Source organism: Stegodyphus dumicola, chromosome 4 (assembly GCF_044657685.1).
Source record: "Stegodyphus dumicola isolate Sdum_Otavi_A_Nest chromosome 4, ASM4465768v1".
In the NCBI taxonomy this organism is placed as follows: Eukaryota; Metazoa; Arthropoda; class Arachnida; order Araneae; family Eresidae; genus Stegodyphus; species Stegodyphus dumicola.
Window position 1 is genome coordinate 30,085,345 of NC_140771.1, and position 24,922 is coordinate 30,110,266.

Here is a 24,922-nt window from a genome sequence, read left to right on the forward strand (position 1 = left end):
TAATGCAAATTTGTATCTATTTGTGTCCTTGAAGCTAAATTCATTATCCTAAACAAATGAACTTTAATTTGATTTTCATTTAATTTACTAATATAATTTATTTCGTAACTTAGGATTATTATTATACAACGCTTACAGAACGAAATCAACGCCGTATAGTTCTCTTTATTACAGTCTACCTTTACATTATCCTAAAGGCCCGTCTACACGTACCGATTTTATCGGCCGACTTTCTCGCAGAGGAACAATTTTCAGGATGTGCGCATGCGCTAAAAATCTGTCATGTTCTCTGCGACGATTTCAGAGCTAGTGTTCACCGCTCACTAGCCGACGATAAAATCGGCGACTCTAGCCAATTAGATTGCTTCCAGAGATCACGTGCTTTTCTCTCTCATTTTGGAAACATGGCGCTTTTTCGTTGGAGCGAAAATCAAATTTTTGAATTGATTGATTTTTATAGAGACCATGCTGTGTTGTGGGACACAAATAACATAAATTATAAAAATAAAAAGTTAAAGGATTCCCTTATTTTGGTAAGTTATCTTCCCGTTACTTTATCATCAAATATTTTTTTATTCGTGATGAAAATTATTTTATGTTGGTTAAACAAATTACAGCTCAATTTAATACAATATTGCTCAATTTTATTAGCTGATTAACTGATATAGCAATATGATTACAGTTTTCAGAACTGTATTAGTTATTAAACTATACCGATAGTATTTTTTAATATTCAGTATGATATGCTATTTTAAGATTTTGCATATTTATATTTCTTATTTGAAATTTTTGTATTGAAATTACACTATTCCTTTCTACTATAGTAATCTTTATTCTGTATTAGTACTTTTTACTCATATTGTTGCGGTTTTCATAACATTATTGTCTATTTATTTAATAGTAAAGATTATCATTTAAAGCACAGTAGTTATTTACTTTTTCTGAAGCATGGTTATTTTAACATTTCAGGACTTAAGCACACAAATATGCGTTCCAGAAAATGAAATTTAAAAAAAAAAAATGGAGTAACCTGCGTACTCAATTTACAAAGGAGAAACATAAAGAGAAAAAAAAATTATACATCTGGTGCAAGCACTGCCATGCAGTACAAATCGGCATGGCAGTTTTACACATCGTTACAATTTTTAAGTGATGTCCTGTCCTTAAGGAATACTGTGACTTCTTTGGTAAGTGATTACTTTTTAAATTTATATAATTTTTCTTATAAAGTAAATAATTTCCCTTTACTATTTGAAAATTTATAGAATTGTTTTTAATATAGGCAAAACTTTTAACAGTTTTTGTGATAAATAAAATAATATTGTTATACATACTTAGCTGTGTAAATTATATTAGCCAAATCTTCAAGCTCATGCAGCAGATGGGTCATCTGCAAAAGTTCACACTCACAGCAATTTCTATATAACTTCAGTACAAAAGTATTATTTTATTTATCCTTTTACAACTATGTGTGCTATTTAATTTCTTAAGTGAAATCTTTATATTTAAAGACTATTCTTAAGCTCATTTACTTAAAAATAATCCCATTTCCCATTAAAGTATAGGTGCAATACCCATTAAAGTATAGGTAAAAGTGGATAGGACCAGGGCTTAATTTCTAAAATCAGAAGTGTCACAGTTAGTAGAAGTTATATTTTGAATTTATATGAAGACCTAATCTTTTTTCCAATGAATGATATTCTATTGATAATTTCCAAAATAGCTGAGCAGTAAAACTGCTAAATAACTGGTAATTTGACCAGTGTTCGAATGCCAGCAAATAAGCTGACTGTAAGGTTGGTTTTTGTTTTTTCCTATGCAGAACATGGATACGAGCCATTTTTCCCTAAAAATTCTTCTATGAAGCATCCCTCTCTATAGGCAGATAGTCCTTGAATTGCATTGTCTTAATCAATTAGTCTAACATCCAGAAAAGCATATGTAATTTATTTTGAAATGAGAGTTAAGGTACTTAAATTTCTCTTCGTAACTCTATTTTGGTACTCATGTATTAACACAACCACCTTGTCACATATTTAGTGGTCTTTATAAATGTAAAGGTAAAAATTACTTACTGGTACAAGTTAGTGGTTTTTATGACTTTTTTTTTTTTTTTTAAAAATACCATTCCCAAATATCTGATAGGAAGTCAGCAAAGTATTATCGACCTACCGAAAAAAGCCGAAAAATCTTAACATGAATTTTAATTATTAAGTAAAAATTATATCATACATTAAAAAATAGGATCTTACATGTTATCACAAGCACTTTAGTACAAGCTCTTTTAAATTTCCAGAATGTGCTAAAATCTGTCGACCATGAGCATAACAATACTTTAGGCAACCATGCTCATAAACATTCCTTCAGTCAAGCAACATTACCCTCATTCTTTTTCATTTATAAAAATTTGCCAAACTTGAGGTGATTACGCTAATATGTTAAGTACTAAAAAATAAAACACTTATGAATTTGCAAAATACTTCTCTAACTTTTAGCGTTATTCTTTTCTCCATGTACACAGTGATCTGTTTTCACTTAAAAAACCAATAAATTGCATAAACTTGTACTGCACATCAACTGTTTACCAAACACATCTCATCGCTGTTTGCGTTAACAGTTTTGTGACAAAATACTATATTCTGCAGAATTTTTACTGCAGTTTCTTCCATTGCTGGCAGATTCCACAAGTGATATTTTAAAAGTAAGTTAAAGGTTCCCAACTCCCCCCAAAAAAATTACGATGTCTGTCAAAATCATTAGAATTCCAAATACAACAAAAATAAACAATTGAAACATTGCTTGACTGAAGGATTTTTATGAACAAGGTTGCCGGTGAAATTTTTATGTGCAGAGTATGGCAATTTTTATTAAGGTGGTTGAGATAATATGTGACTACCTCTAATTTTAAAATATTAATAGAGAAACATGAATTCTTATTGCATTTTAAGTAATTATTACTATCAAAATCTTACTCATATTGTTCAAGTTTTTACAAGTAAATGAAGTCCAACTCCGCTTCACATTGAAAAGTTATAAAAATATGGGATGTACATGCACAGATACTGTTCTTTTAAAAACACTCAAATTATTTCTTTTTACTGTAGTAATTATTAGCTTTGCTTTCTTCTCAGTTATATATATATATATATATATATATATATATACACCATTTTCAATTATAAACTTATATTCACAGCTAAATCAGACATAAGTTAGTCAATATTTTGTTACTTTTAACATACTTAAACATAAGCATTAACTTTTTATATATTTTCTTTTAAATATATGTATTGCATGTTTTTATTGATACCAAATACGCTACAACTTAGACAGCAGAATTACGAGGTTTTTTCGTATTCTTATTCAAGATATTTGACTATTCAACTTTGATATCTCTTGAAAAATCAAGCTTAGGAAATATATTCATTATCCTTATAAATATTTATTTCTGCATGTTTTCCCATAGCTTGTTAATTATGATTTGTTATATATGAATGAATGATAGCTGTAATAGTAAAAATTAAAGTGTTATTTTAATTTTCAGGATTTTAATGATACTAGTACACAAGAAAGAAGTGCAGAAGTTACCAGTCATTCTGAGGAGATGTTTGACATGAACGATTTTGAAGACACTGAAGAGACACAGAGAGAACTATGTCATACACAAACACTACCACAGCTAAAAAGACACACATCAAACACTACAACTTCAAACAAAAAACAGAAACACGATCACATTTACACAGCAGCCACAACAACACTGGAAGAAATTTCTACAATATTAAAATCAAAAAACACTACTCCAAATACATTTACACAGTTCGGTTCCTTTGTTGGTTCCGAACTAAGTCTAATCCGTGACCCTCAACTCCTCACAGACACAAAATATAAAATATACTACAAGAGCGGAAGGTTGAAATGGTTGCAAACTTCAGCTTCCGCTGCAAGCCGCGAATAACGCGCGATTCATATATTGTTATCCGGCTGTTGCCATATTCTAAAGATTAGCAGAACAATTATTATTATTGAAGTCCGTAATAGGATTATAAACATTAATATCATTATGGATGGGAAAGTTGTTACTATTGAACTGCTCCTCGTAACTGTCTGCAAATACATTAGCAATTTGGTCCGGGCTATGGATTAGTTTGTTATTCATGAAAAATCATGGGTCGAATATTATTTTCACCTTTTCTAAGCACTTTTGCAAATTCTCCATATCAAGTGACCCGTGGGAGAAAGACTGTTCACAAATTTATTCCGCGCTTCGTCTCGTTACTCCGTCATGGTACACTGAGGTCAAGGTACTATTGCTATGGTTTAACCTTCTTCTACCTCACGGATCTTGTGTTTGTTGAGCGACATTCCTACGCCTGTTTTTGTCTCTGAGTTTTATTCTGATGTAATGCGGGAGAGTGAGATCTGTCTTTGCGAATTGGCAGCTATTCATTATAACGCGGATGCTCTTGTTTATATAAATTATTATGCTATTATGCAGATTAATTGCATTATTGATGCTATTATTTAAAGGAGAAGAAGCCGAACTGTCCCAATGATTGCAACTGTCAAAGCAGCAAATGTATAGGTGAAAGACTTTTGTCGGCAAGAAACAAACATGCTGATGAGTTAAAAAAGGAAGCATATTATAAGCGAAAAGCGGATTGCTCCTTAAAATTGTATACGTTAGCCGTGGCAGAAGAACAAAGACGTAAATTGGTTTTGGCAATCGGAACAGGCTGGCGCATGCGCAATCGATTAATCCAGATTAATTTTGTGATTGTCTAGTGATATGATTGAAAATGTCAAATAACCGAATTAAAAGGAGAAAAGTACGACATTTGGTAAAGTGTCAGTCTCCGATGCGACAAGTAGCGGTTTTTACACAAGTATTTTAAAATTTAAGTATTGCTAGTAAAATAAATAATGGAATCAATTAAAAATAACGAGGAGCTCAATTTAAAATAATTCAAAGCTTAAATATTCAAAATAACAATGGATTAAATAATTTTAAACAATAAAGTAGGAATAATGATTGATTAAATAATTAAATATTTGCAAGAAAAAACACGCAGATGGGTTAAAATAGGAAGGATATTATTAGCGAGAAGCGGATTCGTCCTTAAGATTGTATACGTTCGATGTGGCAGAAATACAAATACATGAAACGGTTTGGGCCCATCGGAACCTACGAGATACATACTGTTATATGGAGTCGTTGGTCGGAACAAGCCATATTCTCCTAGATGCAATGCAGAGTCTCGAACAATGAAGAGATCAGAGAGACTGGTTGCTATGCAATAAACGTGACTTCCGCGCGGAATTTCCACTTCATTCTCCGTCGACGGAATTTCAAAGGGTGAGACTCGCTCTCCCGTCTGCTGTCGAGTAGGAAGAGAATCCCGACTTGTTTTCCGATATCCACTGGTGTCCAGACTAGACCCCTAGTTCCATACTTACCATAGATTTCTGTCTGAATTGCATTGTGACTCTAGATAGGAAGCGTGTAGTGTCATTTTGAGTAAATAGTCTTCCCTGAGAAGCTAATTACTGTATGTAAGGTAAAAGCGTTAGAAATGATACGTCCTGTGGACCCCCACATACGTATACGTACGTGGGTGCTAGTTCGGGGTCACGGCTAATTACAAGCTATTTATCTTCACTCACAACAGCTATGGTGGAAAAGAAGACAGAAAACTATTATTTAAACAAAACATTTCTCATAATTTACCGAATAAAAGTAGTATTTGCAAATCACAGGGAGAAAAAATAATTATTTTAAATGAAGATTTTCTAAAACTGGAATTCGCTCATACTTTTAATTTGAGAAATTACTCACTGTTTTACATTGATATCTTTATGGCATATAAAATACATGTCTAATGCAAATTTGTATCTATTTGTGTCCTTGAAGCTAAATTCATTATCCTAAACAAATGAACTTTAATTTGATTTTCATTTAATTTACTAATATAATTTATTTCGTAACTTAGGATTATTATTATACATCGCTTACAGAACGAAATCAACGCCGTATAGTTCTCTTTATTACAGTCTACCTTTACATTATCCTAAAGGCCCGTCTACACGTACCGATTTTATCGGCCGACTTTCTCGCAGAGGAACAATTTTCAGGATGTGCGCATGCGCTAAAAATCTGTCATGTTCTCTGCGACGATTTCAGAGCTAGTGTTCACCGCTCACTAGCCGACGATAAAATCGGCGACTCTAGCCAATTAGATTGCTTCCAGAGATCACGTGCTTTTCTCTCTCATTTTGGAAACATGGCGCTTTTTCGTTGGAGCGAAAATCAAATTTTTGAATTGATTGATTTTTATAGAGACCATGCTGTGTTGTGGGACACAAATAACATAAATTATAAAAATAAAAAGTTAAAGGATTCCCTTATTTTGGTAAGTTATCTTCCCGTTACTTTATCATCAAATATTTTTTTATTCGTGATGAAAATTATTTTATGTTGGTTAAACAAATTACAGCTCAATTTAATACAATATTGCTCAATTTTATTAGCTGATTAACTGATATAGCAATATGATTACAGTTTTCAGAACTGTATTAGTTATTAAACTATACCGATAGTATTTTTTAATATTCAGTATGATATGCTATTTTAAGATTTTGCATATTTATATTTCTTATTTGAAATTTTTGTATTGAAATTACACTATTCCTTTCTACTATAGTAATCTTTATTCTGTATTAGTACTTTTTACTCATATTGTTGCGGTTTTCATAACATTATTGTCTATTTATTTAATAGTAAAGATTATCATTTAAAGCACAGTAGTTATTTACTTTTTCTGAAGCATGGTTATTTTAACATTTCAGGACTTAAGCACACAAATATGCGTTCCAGAAAATGAAATTTAAAAAAAAAAAATGGAGTAACCTGCGTACTCAATTTACAAAGGAGAAACATAAAGAGAAAAAAAAATTATACATCTGGTGCAAGCACTGCCATGCAGTACAAATCGGCATGGCAGTTTTACACATCGTTACAATTTTTAAGTGATGTCCTGTCCTTAAGGAATACTGTGACTTCTTTGGTAAGTGATTACTTTTTAAATTTATATAATTTTTCTTATAAAGTAAATAATTTCCCTTTACTATTTGAAAATTTATAGAATTGTTTTTAATATAGGCAAAACTTTTAACAGTTTTTGTGATAAATAAAATAATATTGTTATACATACTTAGCTGTGTAAATTATATTAGCCAAATCTTCAAGCTCATGCAGCAGATGGGTCATCTGCAAAAGTTCACACTCACAGCAATTTCTATATAACTTCAGTACAAAAGTATTATTTTATTTATCCTTTTACAACTATGTGTGCTATTTAATTTCTTAAGTGAAATCTTTATATTTAAAGACTATTCTTAAGCTCATTTACTTAAAAATAATCCCATTTCCCATTAAAGTATAGGTGCAATACCCATTAAAGTATAGGTAAAAGTGGATAGGACCAGGGCTTAATTTCTAAAATCAGAAGTGTCACAGTTAGTAGAAGTTATATTTTGAATTTATATGAAGACCTAATCTTTTTTCCAATGAATGATATTCTATTGATAATTTCCAAAATAGCTGAGCAGTAAAACTGCTAAATAACTGGTAATTTGACCAGTGTTCGAATGCCAGCAAATAAGCTGACTGTAAGGTTGGTTTTTGTTTTTTCCTATGCAGAACATGGATACGAGCCATTTTTCCCTAAAAATTCTTCTATGAAGCATCCCTCTCTATAGGCAGATAGTCCTTGAATTGCATTGTCTTAATCAATTAGTCTAACATCCAGAAAAGCATATGTAATTTATTTTGAAATGAGAGTTAAGGTACTTAAATTTCTCTTCGTAACTCTATTTTGGTACTCATGTATTAGCACAACCACCTTGTCACATATTTAGTGGTCTTTATAAATGTAAAGGTAAAAATTACTTACTGGTACAAGTTAGTGGTTTTTATGACTTTTTTTTTAAAAAAAAATACCATTCCCAAATATCTGATAGGAAGTCAGCAAAGTATTATCGACCTACCGAAAAAAGCCGAAAAATCTTAACATGAATTTTAATTATTAAGTAAAAATTATATCATACATTAAAAAATAGGATCTTACATGTTATCACAAGCACTTTAGTACAAGCTCTTTTAAATTTCCAGAATGTGCTAAAATCTGTCGACCATGAGCATAACAATACTTTAGGCAACCATGCTCATAAACATTCCTTCAGTCAAGCAACATTACCCTCATTCTTTTTCATTTATAAAAATTTGCCAAACTTGAGGTGATTACGCTAATATGTTAAGTACTAAAAAATAAAACACTTATGAATTTGCAAAATACTTCTCTAACTTTTAGCGTTATTCTTTTCTCCATGTACACAGTGATCTGTTTTCACTTAAAAAACCAATAAATTGCATAAACTTGTACTGCACATCAACTGTTTACCAAACACATCTCATCGCTGTTTGCGTTAACAGTTTTGTGACAAAATACTATATTCTGCAGAATTTTTACTGCAGTTTCTTCCATTGCTGGCAGATTCCACAAGTGATATTTTAAAAGTAAGTTAAAGGTTCCCAACTCCCCCCAAAAAAATTACGATGTCTGTCAAAATCATTAGAATTCCAAATACAACAAAAATAAACAATTGAAACATTGCTTGACTGAAGGATTTTTATGAACAAGGTTGCCGGTGAAATTTTTATGTGCAGAGTATGGCAATTTTTATTAAGGTGGTTGAGATAATATGTGACTACCTCTAATTTTAAAATATTAATAGAGAAACATGAATTCTTATTGCATTTTAAGTAATTATTACTATCAAAATCTTACTCATATTGTTCAAGTTTTTACAAGTAAATGAAGTCCAACTCCGCTTCACATTGAAAAGTTATAAAAATATGGGATGTACATGCACAGATACTGTTCTTTTAAAAACACTCAAATTATTTCTTTTTACTGTAGTAATTATTAGCTTTGCTTTCTTCTCAGTTATATATATATATATATATATATATATATATACACCATTTTCAATTATAAACTTATATTCACAGCTAAATCAGACATAAGTTAGTCAATATTTTGTTACTTTTAACATACTTAAACATAAGCATTAACTTTTTATATATTTTCTTTTAAATATATGTATTGCATGTTTTTATTGATACCAAATACGCTACAACTTAGACAGCAGAATTACGAGGTTTTTTCGTATTCTTATTCAAGATATTTGACTATTCAACTTTGATATCTCTTGAAAAATCAAGCTTAGGAAATATATTCATTATCCTTATAAATATTTATTTCTGCATGTTTTCCCATAGCTTGTTAATTATGATTTGTTATATATGAATGAATGATAGCTGTAATAGTAAAAATTAAAGTGTTATTTTAATTTTCAGGATTTTAATGATACTAGTACACAAGAAAGAAGTGCAGAAGTTACCAGTCATTCTGAGGAGATGTTTGACATGAACGATTTTGAAGACACTGAAGAGACACAGAGAGAACTATGTCATACACAAACACTACCACAGCTAAAAAGACACACATCAAACACTACAACTTCAAACAAAAAACAGAAACACGATCACATTTACACAGCAGCCACAACAACACTGGAAGAAATTTCTACAATATTAAAATCAAAAAACACTACTCCAAATACATTTACACAGTTCGGTTCCTTTGTTGGTTCCGAACTAAGTCTAATCCGTGACCCTCAACTCCTCACAGACACAAAATATAAAATATACTACAAGAGCGGAAGGTTGAAATGGTTGCAAACTTCAGCTTCCGCTGCAAGCCGCGAATAACGCGCGATTCATATATTGTTATCCGGCTGTTGCCATATTCTAAAGATTAGCAGAACAATTATTATTATTGAAGTCCGTAATAGGATTATAAACATTAATATCATTATGGATGGGAAAGTTGTTACTATTGAACTGCTCCTCGTAACTGTCTGCAAATACATTAGCAATTTGGTCCGGGCTATGGATTAGTTTGTTATTCATGAAAAATCATGGGTCGAATATTATTTTCACCTTTTCTAAGCACTTTTGCAAATTCTCCATATCAAGTGACCCGTGGGAGAAAGACTGTTCACAAATTTATTCCGCGCTTCGTCTCGTTACTCCGTCATGGTACACTGAGGTCAAGGTACTATTGCTATGGTTTAACCTTCTTCTACCTCACGGATCTTGTGTTTGTTGAGCGACATTCCTACGCCTGTTTTTGTCTCTGAGTTTTATTCTGATGTAATGCGGGAGAGTGAGATCTGTCTTTGCGAATTGGCAGCTATTCATTATAACGCGGATGCTCTTGTTTATATAAATTATTATGCTATTATGCAGATTAATTGCATTATTGATGCTATTATTTAAAGGAGAAGAAGCCGAACTGTCCCAATGATTGCAACTGTCAAAGCAGCAAATGTATAGGTGAAAGACTTTTGTCGGCAAGAAACAAACATGCTGATGAGTTAAAAAAGGAAGCATATTATAAGCGAAAAGCGGATTGCTCCTTAAAATTGTATACGTTAGCCGTGGCAGAAGAACAAAGACGTAAATTGGTTTTGGCAATCGGAACAGGCTGGCGCATGCGCAATCGATTAATCCAGATTAATTTTGTGATTGTCTAGTGATATGATTGAAAATGTCAAATAACCGAATTAAAAGGAGAAAAGTACGACATTTGGTAAAGTGTCAGTCTCCGATGCGACAAGTAGCGGTTTTTACACAAGTATTTTAAAATTTAAGTATTGCTAGTAAAATAAATAATGGAATCAATTAAAAATAACGAGGAGCTCAATTTAAAATAATTCAAAGCTTAAATATTCAAAATAACAATGGATTAAATAATTTTAAACAATAAAGTAGGAATAATGATTGATTAAATAATTAAATATTTGCAAGAAAAAACACGCAGATGGGTTAAAATAGGAAGGATATTATTAGCGAGAAGCGGATTCGTCCTTAAGATTGTATACGTTCGATGTGGCAGAAATACAAATACATGAAACGGTTTGGGCCCATCGGAACCTACGAGATACATACTGTTATATGGAGTCGTTGGTCGGAACAAGCCATATTCTCCTAGATGCAATGCAGAGTCTCGAACAATGAAGAGATCAGAGAGACTGGTTGCTATGCAATAAACGTGACTTCCGCGCGGAATTTCCACTTCATTCTCCGTCGACGGAATTTCAAAGGGTGAGACTCGCTCTCCCGTCTGCTGTCGAGTAGGAAGAGAATCCCGACTTGTTTTCCGATATCCACTGGTGTCCAGACTAGACCCCTAGTTCCATACTTACCATAGATTTCTGTCTGAATTGCATTGTGACTCTAGATAGGAAGCGTGTAGTGTCATTTTGAGTAAATAGTCTTCCCTGAGAAGCTAATTACTGTATGTAAGGTAAAAGCGTTAGAAATGATACGTCCTGTGGACCCCCACATACGTATACGTACGTGGGTGCTAGTTCGGGGTCACGGCTAATTACAAGCTATTTATCTTCACTCACAACAGCTATGGTGGAAAAGAAGACAGAAAACTATTATTTAAACAAAACATTTCTCATAATTTACCGAATAAAAGTAGTATTTGCAAATCACAGGGAGAAAAAATAATTATTTTAAATGAAGATTTTCTAAAACTGGAATTCGCTCATACTTTTAATTTGAGAAATTACTCACTGTTTTACATTGATATCTTTATGGCATATAAAATACATGTCTAATGCAAATTTGTATCTATTTGTGTCCTTGAAGCTAAATTCATTATCCTAAACAAATGAACTTTAATTTGATTTTCATTTAATTTACTAATATAATTTATTTCGTAACTTAGGATTATTATTATACATCGCTTACAGAACGAAATCAACGCCGTATAGTTCTCTTTATTACAGTCTACCTTTACATTATCCTAAAGGCCCGTCTACACGTACCGATTTTATCGGCCGACTTTCTCGCAGAGGAACAATTTTCAGGATGTGCGCATGCGCTAAAAATCTGTCATGTTCTCTGCGACGATTTCAGAGCTAGTGTTCACCGCTCACTAGCCGACGATAAAATCGGCGACTCTAGCCAATTAGATTGCTTCCAGAGATCACGTGCTTTTCTCTCTCATTTTGGAAACATGGCGCTTTTTCGTTGGAGCGAAAATCAAATTTTTGAATTGATTGATTTTTATAGAGACCATGCTGTGTTGTGGGACACAAATAACATAAATTATAAAAATAAAAAGTTAAAGGATTCCCTTATTTTGGTAAGTTATCTTCCCGTTACTTTATCATCAAATATTTTTTTATTCGTGATGAAAATTATTTTATGTTGGTTAAACAAATTACAGCTCAATTTAATACAATATTGCTCAATTTTATTAGCTGATTAACTGATATAGCAATATGATTACAGTTTTCAGAACTGTATTAGTTATTAAACTATACCGATAGTATTTTTTAATATTCAGTATGATATGCTATTTTAAGATTTTGCATATTTATATTTCTTATTTGAAATTTTTGTATTGAAATTACACTATTCCTTTCTACTATAGTAATCTTTATTCTGTATTAGTACTTTTTACTCATATTGTTGCGGTTTTCATAACATTATTGTCTATTTATTTAATAGTAAAGATTATCATTTAAAGCACAGTAGTTATTTACTTTTTCTGAAGCATGGTTATTTTAACATTTCAGGACTTAAGCACACAAATATGCGTTCCAGAAAATGAAATTTAAAAAAAAAATGGAGTAACCTGCGTACTCAATTTACAAAGGAGAAACATAAAGAGAAAAAAAATTATACATCTGGTGCAAGCACTGCCATGCAGTACAAATCGGCATGGCAGTTTTACACATCGTTACAATTTTTAAGTGATGTCCTGTCCTTAAGGAATACTGTGACTTCTTTGGTAAGTGATTACTTTTTAAATTTATATAATTTTTCTTATAAAGTAAATAATTTCCCTTTACTATTTGAAAATTTATAGAATTGTTTTTAATATAGGCAAAACTTTTAACAGTTTTTGTGATAAATAAAATAATATTGTTATACATACTTAGCTGTGTAAATTATATTAGCCAAATCTTCAAGCTCATGCAGCAGATGGGTCATCTGCAAAAGTTCACACTCACAGCAATTTCTATATAACTTCAGTACAAAAGTATTATTTTATTTATCCTTTTACAACTATGTGTGCTATTTAATTTCTTAAGTGAAATCTTTATATTTAAAGACTATTCTTAAGCTCATTTACTTAAAAATAATCCCATTTCCCATTAAAGTATAGGTGCAATACCCATTAAAGTATAGGTAAAAGTGGATAGGACCAGGGCTTAATTTCTAAAATCAGAAGTGTCACAGTTAGTAGAAGTTATATTTTGAATTTATATGAAGACCTAATCTTTTTTCCAATGAATGATATTCTATTGATAATTTCCAAAATAGCTGAGCAGTAAAACTGCTAAATAACTGGTAATTTGACCAGTGTTCGAATGCCAGCAAATAAGCTGACTGTAAGGTTGGTTTTTGTTTTTTCCTATGCAGAACATGGATACGAGCCATTTTTCCCTAAAAATTCTTCTATGAAGCATCCCTCTCTATAGGCAGATAGTCCTTGAATTGCATTGTCTTAATCAATTAGTCTAACATCCAGAAAAGCATATGTAATTTATTTTGAAATGAGAGTTAAGGTACTTAAATTTCTCTTCGTAAGTCTATTTTGGTACTCATGTATTAACACAACCACCTTGTCACATATTTGGTGGTCTTTATAAATGTAAAGGTAAAAATTACTTACTGGTACAAGTTAGTGGTTTTTATGACTTTTTTTTTAAAAAAAAAACCATTCCAAAATATCTGATAGTAAGTCAGCAAAGTATTATCGACCTACCGAAAAAAGCCGAAAAATCTTAACATGAATTTTAATTATTAAGTAAAAATTATATCATACATTAAAAAATAGGTTCTTACATGTTATCACAAGAATTTTAGTACAAGCTCTTTTAAATTTCCAGAATGTGCTAAAATCTGTCGACCATGAGCATAACAATACTTTAGGCAACCATGCTCATAAACATTCCTTCAGTCAAGCAACATTACCCTCATTCTTTTTCATTTATAAAAATTTGCCAAACTTGAGGTGATTACGCTAATATGTTAAGTACTAAAAAATAAAACACCTATGAATTTGCAAAATACTTCTCTAACTTTTAGCGTTATTCTTTTCTCGATGTACACAGTGATCTGTTTTCACTTAAAAAACCAATAAATTGCATAAACTTGTACTGCACATCAACTGTTTACCAAACACATCTTATCGCTGTTTGCGTTAACAGTTTTGTGACAAAATACTATATTCTGCAGAATTTTTACTGCAGTTTCTTCCATTGCTGGCAGATTCCACAAGTGATATTTTAAAAGTAAGTTAAAGGTTCCCAACTCCCCCCAAAAAAATTACGATGTCTGTCAAAATCATTAGAATTCCAAATACAACAAAAATAAACAATTGAAACATTGCTTGACTGAAGGATTTTTATGAACAAGGTTGCCGGTGAAATTTTTATGTGCAGAGTATGGCAATTTTTATTAAGGTGGTTGAGATAATATGTGACTACCTCTAATTTTAAAATATTAATAGAGAAACATGAATTCTTATTGCATTTTAAGTAATTATTACTATCAAAATCTTACTCATATTGTTCAAGTTTTTACAAGTAAATGAAGTCCAACTCCGCTTCACATTGAAAAGTTATAAAAATATGGGATGTACATGCACAGATACTGTTCTTTTAAAAACACTCAAATTATTTCTTTTTACTGTAGTAATTATTAGCTTTGCTTTCTTCTCAGTTATATATATATATATATATATATACACCATTTTCATTGATAAACTTATATTCACAGCTAAATCAGACATAAGTTAGTCAATATTTTGTTACTTTTAACATACTTAAACATAAGCATTAACTTTTTATATATTTTCTTTTAAATATATGTATTGCATGTTTTTATTGATACCAAATACGCTACAACTTAGACAGCAGAATTACGAGGTTTTTTCGTATTCTTATTCAAGATATTTGACTATTCAACTTTGATATCTCTTGAAAAATCAAGCTTAGGAAATATATTCATTATCCTTATAAATATTTATTTTTGCATGTTTTCCCATAGCTTGTTAATTATGATTTGTTATATATGAATGAATGATAGCTGTAATAGTAAAAATTAAAGTGTTATTTTAATTTTCAGGATTTTAATGATACTAGTACTCAAGAAAGAAGTGCAGAAGTTACCAGTCATTCTGAGGAGATGTTTGACATGAACGATTTTGAAGACACTGAAGAGACACAGAGAGAACTATGTCATACACAAACACTACCACAGCTAAAAAGACACACATCAAACACTACAACTTAAAACAAAAAACAGAAACACGATCACATTTACATAGCAGCCACAACAACACTGGAAGAAATTTCTACAATATTAAAATCAAAAAACACTACTCCAAATACATTTACACAGTTCGGTTCCTTTGTTGGTTCCGAACTAAGTCTAATCCCTGACCCTCAACTCCTCATAGACACAAAATATAAAATATACTACAAGAGCGGAAGGTTGAAATGGTTGCAAACTTCAGCTTCCGCTGCAAGCCGCGAATAACGCGCGATTCATATATTGTTATCCGGCTGTTGCCATATTCTAAAGATTAGCAGAACAATTACTATTATTGAAGTCCGTAATAGGATTATAAACATTAATATCATTATGGATGGGAAAGTTGTTACTGTTGAACTGCTCCTCGTAACTGTCTGCAAATACATTAGCAATTTGGTCCGGGCTATGGATTAGTTTGTTATTCATGAAAAATCATGGGTCGAATATTATTTTCACCTTTTCTAAGCACTTTTGCAAATTCTCCATATCAAGTGACCCGTGGGAGAAAGACTGTTCACAAATTTATTCCGTGCTTCGTCTCCTTACTCCGTCATGGTACACTGAGGTCAAGGTACTATTGCTATGATTTAACCTTCTTCTACCTCACGGATCTTGTGTTTGTTGAGCGACATTCCTACGCCTGTTTTTGTCTCTGAGTTTTATTCTGATGTAATGCGGGAGAGTGAGATCTGTCTTTGCGAATTGGCAGCTATTCATTATAGCGCGGATGCTCTTGTTTATATAAATTATTATGCTATTATGCAGATTAATTGCATTATTGATGCTATTATTTAAAGGAGTAGAAGCCGAACTGTCCCAATGATTGCAACTGTCAAAGCAGCAAATGTATAGGTGAAAGACTTTTGTCGGCAAGAAACAAACATGCTGATGAGTTAAAAAAGGAAGCATATTATAAGCGAAAAGCGGATTGCTCCTTAAAATTGTATACGTTAGCCGTGGCAGAAGAACAAAGACGTAAATTGGTTTTGGCAATCGGAACAGGCTGGCGCATGCGCAATCGATTAATCCAGATTAATTTTGTGATTGTCTAGTGATATGATTGAAAATGTCAAATAACCGAATTAAAAGAAGAAAAGTACGACATTTGGTAAAGTGTCAGTCTCCGATGCGACAAGTAGCGGTTTTTACACAAGTATTTTAAAATTTAAGTATTGCTAGTAAAATAAATAATGGAATCAATTAAAAATAACGAGGAGCTCAATTTAAAATAATTCAAAGCTTAAATATTCAAAATAACAATGGATTAAATAATTTTAAACAATAAAGTAGGAATAATGATTGATTAAATAATTAAATATTTGCAAGAAAAAACACGCAGATGGGTTAAAATAGGAAGGATATTATTAGCGAGAAGCGGATTCGTCCTTAAGATTGTATACGTTCGATGTGGCAGAAATACAAATACATGAAACGGTTTGGGCCCATCGGAACCTACGAGATACATACTGTTATATGGAGTCGTTGGTCGGAACAAGCCATATTCTCCTAGATGCAATGCAGAGTCTCGAACAATGAAGAGATCAGAGAGACTGGTTGCTATGCAATAAACGTGACTTCCGCGCGGAATTTCCACTTCATTCTCCGTCGACGGAATTTCAAAGGGTGAGACTCGCTCTCCCGTCTGCTGTCGAGTAGGAAGAGAATCCCGACTTGTTTTCCGATATCCACTGGTGTCCAGACTAGACCCCTAGTTCCATACTTACCATAGATTTCTGTCTGAATTGCATTGTGACTCTAGATAGGAAGCGTGTAGTGTCATTTTGAGTAAATAGTCTTCCCTGAGAAGCTAATTACTGTATGTAAGGTAAAAGCGTTAGAAATGATACGTCCTGTGGACCCCCACATACGTATACGTACGTGGGTGCTAGTTCGGGGTCACGGCTAATTACAAGCTATTTATCTTCACTCACAACAGCTATGGTGGAAAAGAAGACAGAAAACTATTATTTAAACAAAACATTTCTCATAATTTACCGAATAAAAGTAGTATTTGCAAATCACAGGGAGAAAAAATAATTATTTTAAATGAAGATTTTCTAAAACTGGAATTCGCTCATACTTTTAATTTGAGAAATTACTCACTGTTTTACATTGATATGTTTATGGCATATAAAATACATGTCTAATGGAAATTTGTATCTAATTGTGTCCTTGAAGCTAAATTCATTATCCTAAACAAATGAACTTAATTTGATTTTCATTTAATTTACTAATATAATTTATTTCGTAATTTAGGATTATTATTATACATCGCTTACAGAACGAAATCAACGCTGTATAGTTCTCTTTATTACAGTCTACCTTTACATTATCCTAATGAACATTATAATCGCGGATTTCAGATGGATTTGGATTAGAAAATACCCTTGCGGTAATACACAGAACTACAACTTTTTTGCTGTAGTTGTCAATTTTTTTCCAATAAAACGAACCAATCATATTTCGTAATTTAACGTATCTTTGTTGTATGATGAAAAGTACGTGGTTGAGAGCTCTATAGACAGCATATATGAACGCTACACATATTTGCGAGTAATTGTGCTCCTTCTGATTTTACTGTTTGAACATAGGAAAAAATATGCAATATTTCTGATACGTATGTGTGTGTAAATGTGTATCTGTACTCTGTGTGTAGTCTTAAACGTCATATACTTGAGTTTGAAGTTTACCAAAGTTTGATGAAGCGATTTAGTATTTCTTCTGCAGCCATATTTACATGTCTGCCTTTTGTTTGGAAGCCTTTATCACATTCTACTTGATTGCTCTACGGATGTATTTCATAAATTTAACGAAAGGATCAGTGTGTAAATTACGGTTCATTTACGTTCATGCTTGATTGTGTATTTAATGCTATGTGTATATGACTTTTCTAGTTTTTGTGTCATCCAAGAGTCGTGGTAACGTTAAGTTGTGAAAAATGTTAGCCTGATTTAACAAGCGATTGTGCTGTTGCAAGATTTTTTGAGCGTTGGAGTATCATTCTTTAAACTTATAATAATAAGTACTCCATTTTCTACTAGTATATGCTACGGATATGAAATTTGGGGAAGTGAATGTGACAAGCTTCTGAAGTGTTAAATTTGAAAATGGTAAGTTTTTATTCGTTGTTAATCAGATACTGATAATACGTTAATGATGCGTTACGTACAATAATATCTATTAATCTTCCGAGCAGCTCTAGAGTTGCTGGTAAAATAAACACTTGGGAAACCAAATATCAAATTCCCAATCTTACCATGCATGTATTTTAGATCTTCGGAGTACTCTTCTGTCAAGTATATACTGTCTGGACATCACCACCATTAAATAATCAGTTTTACGTATCATCTCAATGGTAAGTATTGATTGATACACATTTTAAGCATAAGAAATCTTGTGAGGAAAAAAGTGCTCATTTGTTGTAAACATTGTAAAGTTGTTAAAAGTGGTGAAACAGAATTAGATAGGAGAATAAAATATTTAAGTTTCAAGGAAATTTTTCGAGTTAAATGCATAAACCCTAATACAAGAATATAAGCAGTAATTACGCAGGTTTCCAGTTACTTAAAGTTTTAAATTTTTATGTGTTGGTCAGTATATAATATCTAGCGTTTCTGCCATGTGTTTTACAATAATGAATATATCCAACTGCATCATCTTACAGCTAACAAAAGGAAGTAATTACATTTTTTACTTCTAAGTCCTTACTTTCAATTTAAATCCATGGGAAATGGATTTATATTGGCAGTAAGTGCTTGGTATGATTAGCAACTCATAATTTCTACTCATATCATCATGCAAGGGTCTATTTTTATATTTCTGAAACTGAGCAGTGCTTAAATTTCAAAATGAACTTTGCAGTTTGGGGTTATTTGAGTTTTAGAATGAAAGGCAAGCTTATACTGAAGGCTAATAAATTTAGTGAAAAAGCTAACATACAGTAATTTTTCACCTAAGCATTGACTTTTCCGTGTATAAATTATCATAACAAAGAAACTATTCATTCAAAAATATCAGTACTTATTCATGATGATACGTCAAGAAATGTTGTCGTAATAAAAGCAAGAAAAAAATGATGCCATACATATCTAAATGATGATGATACAGCTCCATTGTTATGATTATCCAATTAATCACTTGAACTGTAAAAAATTTATTTTGTTGTGTACATTGATGTTATCATTTGAAAGGCTTGCATCATCTCATCCTGTACATGCACAAACATATTAGACAGTACACTTTTATTTATTACTAATAGATCTGTTTTTATGGTGGAAATAATGACCAGACTGCCGAATTTCTGCCAAATTTGTGTTCCAACAATTTTGGCAATTTCTGGCAACATACAATCTTATGCTGCATTTAGTTCTCTTAACAATATTTTAAACATTTACGTTCTGTGGCCATGATACATAGTTAGGTCTTGGAACTATTTGGTATGCAATTTCTATAAAGTTTCAGCCAGACAGTATCACAGGTATAGATAGATGCATTGATATGGATGGTAGCAAGCAGTAAGGGGCTCCATCATAATATGCTATGCCAAAAAATAAATAAATAAATAATTAAAAAAAAACTTTTTCTCTTTTAGTTTTAATTTATTTTTATTGCTTTAAATTTCATTGAGGTATCCTCCTGTTAGCTACCTATTTAAACGTTATTTTTGTTTTTCTTGTTTTTTATTATTTTTATATTTTCAGGTTTCCTTCGCTGCTTTTTGAAGTATTTGTCAATTAGCAGCCTGTGTAGAATGTAAGTCTTATGCTGAATATTTCTGAGGATTGCCAGAGAGCATAAATATGTTTATGGGTTTTGAAATGTCTCTCTGCCGCAAGAAGCCTCTAAAAGGTCATGCATAGAAAAGAGATGCGAGAGGAAAGGTTGCAGGATGAAGGCAGCGATGATGAGGAGGGAAATTCTGCTGTAACGAAGTGGCTTATTGATGCCATAAGAAAAGTGAAGTTTCAAAAGCAGCGGCCATGCCTGGATCGTATATACAGTGTGGTCCGCCAGAGGCACAAAGTTGATCACCAGACAGTTTTTGAACACTTAGAGAAGGCTGTCGCTAAGGGTTTAATCCTTAAGGTATGTTGGCTTTCACCACAGACAAGTAGACTAGAGCAATGATTCTCAACCATTTGCAGTTAATAACCCACTTAATTAAACACCCATAATATTACAACATGGTGATTTTAATTTAAAATGATCATTTATGTGATAGGAAACATACATAATTTAATCTTTATGCTACAATATCAGGTATTTATGGAACTGCTGCATGTGTATGCTTGCTTCTTATGCCGGTCATCCAGTGTTAAAGGTATAAAAGGGCCAGAACTTCTATAAAGGTCAGTTTTTTGTTTGGGGGGAAAAATGGTCATAAAGATGCAGCATTTTCATACAGGCAGGATTTTTGTTTATCTTAATATAATTGCTGTTTTCAAGTTAAAATCTAATTATGATTTCCAGCATACTTTGGAGGGTTTCCGAGTTGGCAAATACTGGCTGACTTGCATAAAGGTGTGAATATACTCATACAGACATGCTTTATTTAACATCAAATTGAAAATTATCTTTGCAAACTGCCAAATTTTGAAGCATTCCTATTCATTGTCTCAAATCTTTATCTTAAAAAGCTGAGCAATTAAAAACAAATTCTTCTTAATAATTTTTATTTAAAAAAATAATCATTGATATAAATAACTTATAATCTTTTGATCTTTCTTTTGTTTGAAAAATCTTAAAACTCATAGAGCATCTTAATCATATAATTTATGATATATTTAAGTAGTAATTTTTATAAATATTTTGCGCTATTAGCATAAAAGAAGATATTTCAGATAAAATTTACCTTAAATGTATACATAGTCACTTTTACTAATTAATACATTTATTATTATATTAGCCCATATATAATTGATGTGAAGTCAGAGCTTGGTATATTAAATAAACGTAGAAATTGACATTATTAAGTATACATAGAATTGACAATGTGTGTGAAGTAAATCAATTTTATTCCATATTTATAACTATAAAGAATGAAATATGGGAGAGGTCATCTACATAGTTTTATTAGTTTTTCTTCTAATAAAGCACAATGGTTGTTTACAATTTATGAAAGTAATTCTCACTATGTTAAGGCACAACTTTTACTTCCTTATTGCAGAATCAGGCAAGCAGAGGTAATTAGATATTAATACAGGCATTGACAATTTAATACTGTCTGTCTAAAATGGGTACTTTTCCATTTTATGCATCTGCTGTGCTTTTTGACAGATAAGTCCAACACATACTGAAGCCAATGATAGCACCATCCAGTGATCAAACCGTCTATGTGCGTGTGTGTTTAATTTATTACATTTGGTAAACCTATAGGTAATTTTCCGTTTTGCTGGCGCAAATCTCGCCAGCAGACTTTATTGGCGAAAACACGTAGTATACACATAAAAAAGGTTGACGAATGTTAGTTCTAAGAATATTTTATTTTAAAGGTATAAACATTTTAATGTCATTTAAAATTTTCTAAAAAAGCCAATAAATTGTAAAAAAACACATTAATTTAAGAATTTACTTTGCTTTTCATTGTACAACATCCTGATTCGACGGTTCATAACATGTGACTCCTCGTGATCTCATCTCACGTAAACTATGCTACAAAAATCTAATTCTCTCAATAATTATCTACATTAATTTCAAGTTAAATCTTAATTTGAAATAAAAGTTTAAATGCAAAATTAATTTCAATTCATATGGATAGCTTACTCAGAAATTACAAAAAATCACAGTGCTTTACTTGTCTAGTGCTTTCTCATTTGAATTGATGAATTTAACCCTTGACTGTGCCTTTTCTATATTTTCACCATCGGATGAGCGGTGTGATTGCATCCTAATTGACTTAACTACCGCGTGCGAATGGATTTATGGCATAAAATTGAACTGTCTGGTAAAAATTCTATGTAATTGTATGCCAGAATTGAAAGAAACAATCAATCTGATAAAAAAAAAATGGATGCGAATTGTTTTGAAAATGGAAAAGTTAAAGGTTACCAGCGAGGATATTTCGTTTGGCATCAGCTGTACCATTACTGGCGACTTTATTGCTTGCGGCTTCAGAACTGAAAAGTAACAAACTATGTTTGACAGTGCCAACTAGACGATTTTTGGCAGTACGTGGACACAGAGTTTATGCAGTTCTTTGATTTGGTATTTTAGCGGCAATTTTCGAGGCAAAAATTGCCGCTAAACAAAGCCAAAATAACAAGTCAAAGAAATGCACAAAATCGATGTCTATGTACATATCGACCTATTTTCACTTGAAAAAATATCACAGAATTGCACAAACTCGGCATTGCGCACAAAAAATATATAATCTCAATAAACTGCGTTTTAAATTTGACAGTGAAATAACCTAAAAAAGCACTACACAAAGGAAATACCCACCTATCTTATTTAGAAATTTCTGTATCTTCAGTCTGTCGCACACAAAATTCCTAAACAGCATCCAAAAACTTTCCTCAAACCATTTTCCCTTTCTAACGGAACGCTTTATATGGTGACCATTTGAACCTTTCATGCAACAAACCCGTTCAGAGCTATCTGAAAGATCTTTACGTTCGACAATATTCATTTCCTTTGTACAAACAGGACACTTAATTGCTACTAAGTAAATCTTCATTTATTCATCAGACAATGCCCCCCTTTCGTTCCAAATCGTATAGAAATTTCAAATTAATCTTACCACATTCAGCCCTTTTATGGTGTAAACCAAAAAATAAGCAACTTCCTAACCAACATCCAACACACAAACAAGGCCTTACAAATTTTTTCCCATCAGTCAAATTCACTCAACCAATTACATTGTAATAGGGTTTTCATAACATTCAACTACTCAGGTTACCATAAATGAAACAACAACTTGGTGATAATCCAACAGGCACCCTTTACTCAGGTTTCCCATAAACAAAAGAACCTGGCAAGGGCACCATCAAATATAGGCTAGCCGTACATTTAATTATATATTTGCAATTAAAAAAACCCCCATCAAAGTGCATGGCAGGTGCATAAAAGAATAGTACCCTAAAGTGAAATAAATTATAAGCTTCATAGAAAATATGTTTTTGAATAATTTATTTACTAAAGAAATATTGATTTTATTATCTCCTAAGATTAATTTTAGTAGAATTATCCTAAAAGAGTGAATCCATAGGGTGCCTTTTGGCGAAAATTAGCGATTTTTCACGGTACACGGACATCAAGTTTCTGCAATTCTTTGACTTGTTATATTGGCTTTGCGTTGCCAAGTCATTTTTGTGCCAAAAATCGCCCCTACACAAAGCCAAAATAACAAGTCGAAAAATTGCACAAACTCGATGTCCATGTGCACATCGACCTATTTTCACTTAAAAAACATAGAATTGCAGAAACTTGGCATTGTGTACTCCCTTGACTTTGTCCCTGCAAACATCAATATATTTTCACTTAAAAAGTTAAAGGAGCAGCCAACAAAAATATATAATCTCGATAAACTACTTTTAAATAGAACAAGGAAATATCCACTTACCTTATTTAGAAATTTCCGTGGGTAAAAGTATAGTTTAGGGGTACCCCTTGGCAATTTTTGGCAGTACATGGATACTGATTTTGTGCAATTCTTAGACTCGTTATTTTGGCTTGCAAAGCGGCAATTTTTGTGCCAAAATGCACCGCTACACAAAGCCAAAATAACAAGCCAAACAATTGCACAAACTCAGTATTCATGTACACATCAACTTATTTTCACTTAAAAAAAAATCCTCGAATTGCACAAAAAATGGCATTGCGCACTTCTTTGACTTTATCCATGTACACGTCGACCTATTTTCACATAAAACAAATCCCCAAATTGCACAAAAATGGCATTGCGCACTCTTTTAACTTTATCCATGTACACGTCGAACTATTTTCACTTTAAAAAAATCCCAGAATTGCACAAACTTGCATTGCGCACTCCCTTTACTTTATCCATGTACACATCGATATATTTTCACTTAAAAAGTCAAAGAAGCACCAAATTCTACAATATAGGCAAACAAAAAATACATAATCTGGTTGATCTTTACAATATGGTAACTGGTAGTTTGGCGACATTTTGGAGGCGGTAAAGGTTACTACCTGGGACTTTGGTAATAATGTGAGCAGTACTCAGTTCCGATTACGCATTATTTTGTGTGAAGGAAATGAGAGATCATGGGATATGTCATGTGATATTAATAGACGAATTACGGTTCTTTAATCGGAAAAGGGGGGAAATCGGAAAAAAATCTGGAAATTTTGTATTTGACTTTATTCTGTGTTGTGTGAAACAGTGTTGGTTAATTTTTGGATCCCGTGGCCGTAACTAAAGTGAATTCGAAATGGGTATTTAGTGGTATTGAAAAGGGTAGTAATAAATGTTTGTTTAAGGTTGTGCAAGAT

At 32.0% G+C, this 24,922-nt stretch overlaps 3 protein-coding genes across 5 annotated transcripts in view; all 3 read left to right on the forward strand.

Moving 5' to 3' along the window:
• Positions 1 to 1,100: 1,100 nt before the first annotated feature.
• LOC146997513 (uncharacterized) lies at positions 1,101 to 3,958 on the forward strand. Its single transcript, XM_085814333.1, has 2 exons — positions 1,101 to 1,187; positions 3,545 to 3,958. Exons 1-2 carry the CDS (start codon positions 1,101 to 1,103, stop codon positions 3,956 to 3,958), a joined length of 501 nt encoding a protein of 166 aa, XP_085670459.1.
• Positions 3,959 to 6,977: 3,019 nt separating this feature from the next.
• LOC146997514 (uncharacterized) lies at positions 6,978 to 9,832 on the forward strand. The gene is made up of 2 exons (XM_085814334.1): positions 6,978 to 7,064; positions 9,419 to 9,832. The coding sequence occupies exons 1-2, from the start codon at positions 6,978 to 6,980 to the stop codon at positions 9,830 to 9,832; spliced, it is 501 nt and encodes a 166-aa protein (XP_085670460.1).
• An 8,146-nt stretch (positions 9,833 to 17,978) lies between these two features.
• Positions 17,979 to 24,922, forward strand: part of LOC118193876 (uncharacterized) — a 147,432-nt gene continuing 140,488 nt past the window's right edge. Inside the window, exons 1-2 of one of the 3 annotated variants that reach the window (XM_035365046.2) lie at positions 17,979 to 18,579; positions 20,170 to 20,554. In XM_035365046.2, the coding sequence (XP_035220937.2) occupies positions 20,321 to 20,554 (234 nt within the window). In that variant the 5' untranslated portion in view covers positions 17,979 to 18,579; positions 20,170 to 20,320. The remainder of the gene's footprint in view (positions 18,580 to 20,169; positions 20,555 to 24,922) is intronic. The other 2 variants (XM_085814659.1, XM_085814660.1) reach the window with 2 other exon arrangements.